The sequence below is a fragment of the Echinops telfairi genome, unplaced genomic scaffold (genome assembly GCF_000313985.2).
Source record: "Echinops telfairi isolate 266 unplaced genomic scaffold, ASM31398v2 ScPeMD7_655;HRSCAF=1070, whole genome shotgun sequence".
Taxonomy (NCBI): Eukaryota; Metazoa; Chordata; class Mammalia; order Afrosoricida; family Tenrecidae; genus Echinops; species Echinops telfairi.
Window position 1 is genome coordinate 23,010,548 of NW_022104553.1, and position 3,616 is coordinate 23,014,163.

The 3,616-nt window shown below is 55.5% G+C and overlaps 1 protein-coding gene across 1 annotated transcript in view; it reads left to right on the top strand.

The window, feature by feature from the left end:
* Positions 1–3,616, top strand: part of LOC101643842 (sialic acid-binding Ig-like lectin 13) — a 9,740-nt gene that overhangs the window by 5,082 nt on the left and 1,042 nt on the right. Inside the window, 3 exon segments of the mRNA XM_030886322.2 lie at positions 23–94; positions 348–441; positions 2,118–2,193. Of these exon segments, the coding sequence (XP_030742182.1) occupies positions 23–94; positions 348–441; positions 2,118–2,193 (242 nt within the window).

Sequence of the window (3,616 nt, forward strand, 5' to 3'; positions counted from 1 at the left end):
TTACGGGGCGGGGGCGGGGACACGACTGAGGCCTGGGGAGAGGGATGTGTCCAGGTGGGTGGCTGCGGGGTGATCAGCAGGAGAACTCCTGGTGGTGAAGTGGGTTGCGCATTGGGCCGTTAACCTCACGGTCAGCAGTTCAAAACCACCAGCCGCTCCAGGCGTGAAAGCTGAGGCTTCCTACTCCAGGAAAGGGTTACCAGCCTTGGCATCCCCCCCGGGGCAGTTCTACCCTACCCTGGAGGGTCACTAATGCAGAATTGTTTATTGGTTTGTTTTTAAGTAGGGGGAGGGCTTCGAGGGTCCTGGGCCTCGAAGGATGCCCCTTAAACCCCGCTTACCCGCAGGGAAACCCGAGTGTGCGGGATTTGTGCAGGCAGCCACCCTGGGAGCTGGTCTTGCCACTGCCATCTTTCTCTGTGCCTGCCTCATCTTCCTCGTGTGAGTGCCCTCCCTCGGGGTGGGAAGGGGTGCGGGCCCTGGAGTCCCTGCCAGCCTCAGGGGGAGGGCCCTGGGCCACAAGTGGTTGTCGGCTGAGGTTCAGAAAACCAGTTGCCACCCAGTGGGTTCCAACTCCTGGCTGGGGCTTAGCAAGCCATGGTTGGGAGGCAGATGGTCAGGACCCGCCCCCCCCTCCCCCCACCCAACCCCAGGTCCTTTTGGGTGAGTTTGAACCTGCAGCTTGGGGTTCGCAGGCAAGCGCTTAACTGTTTGCGCCACCCAACCCAAGCCCAACCCACTGCCACCGAGGTAGTTACAACTCACAGGGCTTCTGAGGCTGTCGATCTTGTTGGTTTTGTTTTTGACAGTTTGATTGGCGTATCATTAACCTGCCGTGCAATTCTTGCAGCTCAATCCCATCTGGGAGTGTGGTACAACCATCACCGTCATCCGTTTTAGTACATTTTCTTCCTTCTTGTGCTCATCTTAATTAGTTCCGCGGGTCCTCCCAACCCCCACTGGCATACCCCCAAGGACCCCTCCATCCAGTTACTGTCTCTATGGAGTTACCTATGTGGGATTTCAAGTACTGTGTGTGAGTTCGGGTTGACTAGAGAAACAAATTCATAGACACTCACATGTGTATTAGAAAGAGCTTTATATAAAAAGTAATTGTACATTAAGAAAACAGCCCAGCCCACTCCAGATCAAGTCCATAAGTCCTATATTAACCCATAGTTCCGATACCGATCTATAAAGTCCTCTTCAGATTCATGAAACACATGCAATGATGCCGAATACAGGAGGATCACAGGCCAGTAGGTGAGAAGTCTTGTGGATCCAGTGGTGTTGTAAGCATCTCAGCACTGGCGTGGGTCTCTACGTGGCTCCTCCAGCTCAGGGCACTAGCGTAGTTCCATGTGTCTCGTCAGCTGCAATGTCTCCCAGGGAGTGAGCCGAGAGACAGACAGAGAGAGAGAGAGAGAGAGAGAGAGAGAGACTCCTGCTTCCAAAGAGGAATACGGGAATTCCCAGAATCCTCTGGAGAAGGCCATGCCCACACAGAGCCTCATTGACTATGATCTGATTGATAGGCTAGACTCCACCCCTTCACTCTTAATCCTCTCAGATTGACAAACAGTTATTTAACTATCACATACTGTACATATTTACTGGGACAGACCCCTTCATCTTTTGTACCAGGGTGGCTGAAGGTTTTGAACTGCCGACCTTGTGGTTGTCAATGATTTCTCGACAGTGCCACCAGGAACTCCTGGAAAATGAAGCCCCTGGCAGAGATTCTAAGAGCCCCTGGGTGATGCAAATGGGCAAGTAGTTAGTGGTTCTAATCCACTTGGAGGCGCCTCGGAAGAAAGGCCTGGTGACCTGCTTCTGCAAGGGCACAGAGCCTGGACACCCGCCTAGCTTGCCTCTGCTCTGCTCTGCACACGTGGGCCGCTGTGAGTTGGAATGAACTCGATGCGACCTGGAAGTGATTCAGAGCAGGGACAGTTCCCTCTCCCGAGCCCAGCCGACCCGGAAGGGCTCCAGTTCTCCTAACACAGGTCGTCAGGCTGGAGGTGACGTCGGGGCCAGGCCTGCCAGCCTCTTAGGGGTGCATCCTCGTCCCAGCCCAGCCCCAGCAGTCACCTGCAGGTCCTGGGCTCCTCCCTCAGGGTGAAGAGATACAGGAAGAAGACAACCAAGATGGCAGGACCCGAGGTCCCCTCCGCCATGGGCACCGTCGCACAGGTGAGTGACAGCCCTCTGTCCATCGAGGTCCCATCCGGGTTACCTCCCGGGATGGCCATCGCCAGCTCCTCTGTCCTCTCGTCCCAGTGAGCGTTTTCTCTTGGCCCCAGCACCACAGCCACCCAGTCCGGTGGCCCAGGAGCCACCCTCCCCCTGCCTCCTGTCTTGTCTCCCAGAGCTCGGGTGTCACCAAGGCTTGTTCAGCTAACGGGCCTTCATGTCTCATCTCCTCATCTCTGGCTGGACCCCCGACCCACTCCCTCCTGCTTCCCCAAGACGAAATCGCAGAAGGCTCTCCCCCAAATAGTTCCCGTCAATCCCAGAGTTCCAGAGAGCCCCCAGACCTCCCTCACTCTGGATGGGAACTGCAAATACGGGGTCACCTCAAGACCACCCCCATTCTGACATCATTCCCTTAACCCGCACCCGCTGGCCCAGCCGACACCCTCAGGGTTCTTCCTGTGGCCTAGAGAACCCAGTCCAAGCTCCCTCATTCCCCTGAGGCCCGACAAGGTCTGACTTAGAGGGGTGCCACCTCCCACCCACTGCCTCCCACTCACTGTGACCCCCACACTGGGCCCCAGCCCCAGCCACGGCCCTCTGCTCCCAGCCAGCTGGTGACTTTGCATGAGCTGAGAGCCCTCATGGTCCAATGGTTAAGTGTTTGGCTGTGAACTCAAAGGTCGGCAGTTTGAGCCCAGCCAGTACCTACAGGAGACTGAACCTGGTGACCGGCCCCACCCAGGATACAGTCTGAGGAACTCTCGGCTGTGAGTGGGATTTCTATGGACAGCACTGGGCTGGGGATTTTCGATACCACGATTTCACCACTGCATCCCGATGCCCGAATCTGTGAAATAACGAAAAGTCCCCAAAGACAGTTTCCCCAAAAAACAAAGCTCCTTGCTGTCTGTCCTGTTGCTACCCTATAGGACAGAACAGGTGGTCTCAGTTGGTGCCGTCCTTCTGCCCCCGTAAGCAGCTGGTCTTTGGGATTAGCACTGAGCGCTTGCTTAACTGCTGTGCCACTGGCTCAGATCACTCACTGCATTTGTGCTGGTTCCGACCCGTAGCGACCTCAGGGCAGGGCAGTGTCTAGACAAACAAACACAAACACAAACCACTGCTATAGAGGCAATTTTGTCTCATCTCGATCCTGTATAGGGTTTCTGAAGCTGTAAATCTCTGATAGAGCAGAAAGCCTCATCATTTTCCCACATTGCAGTTGGGAGTGGGGAGGCTGGGGTTTGAACTACGGACCTGGAGGTTAGCAGTCCAATGCTAGCCCACAGTGCCACTCACTCACTTATCTCCTCCCTCCCTCCATACCTCCTTCCGTCAGCCATGCGTCGATTGTGACTCCTAGTGACCCTATAGGACAGAGTAGAACTGCCCCTGTAGGTTTCCGAGACTGTCACTCTTT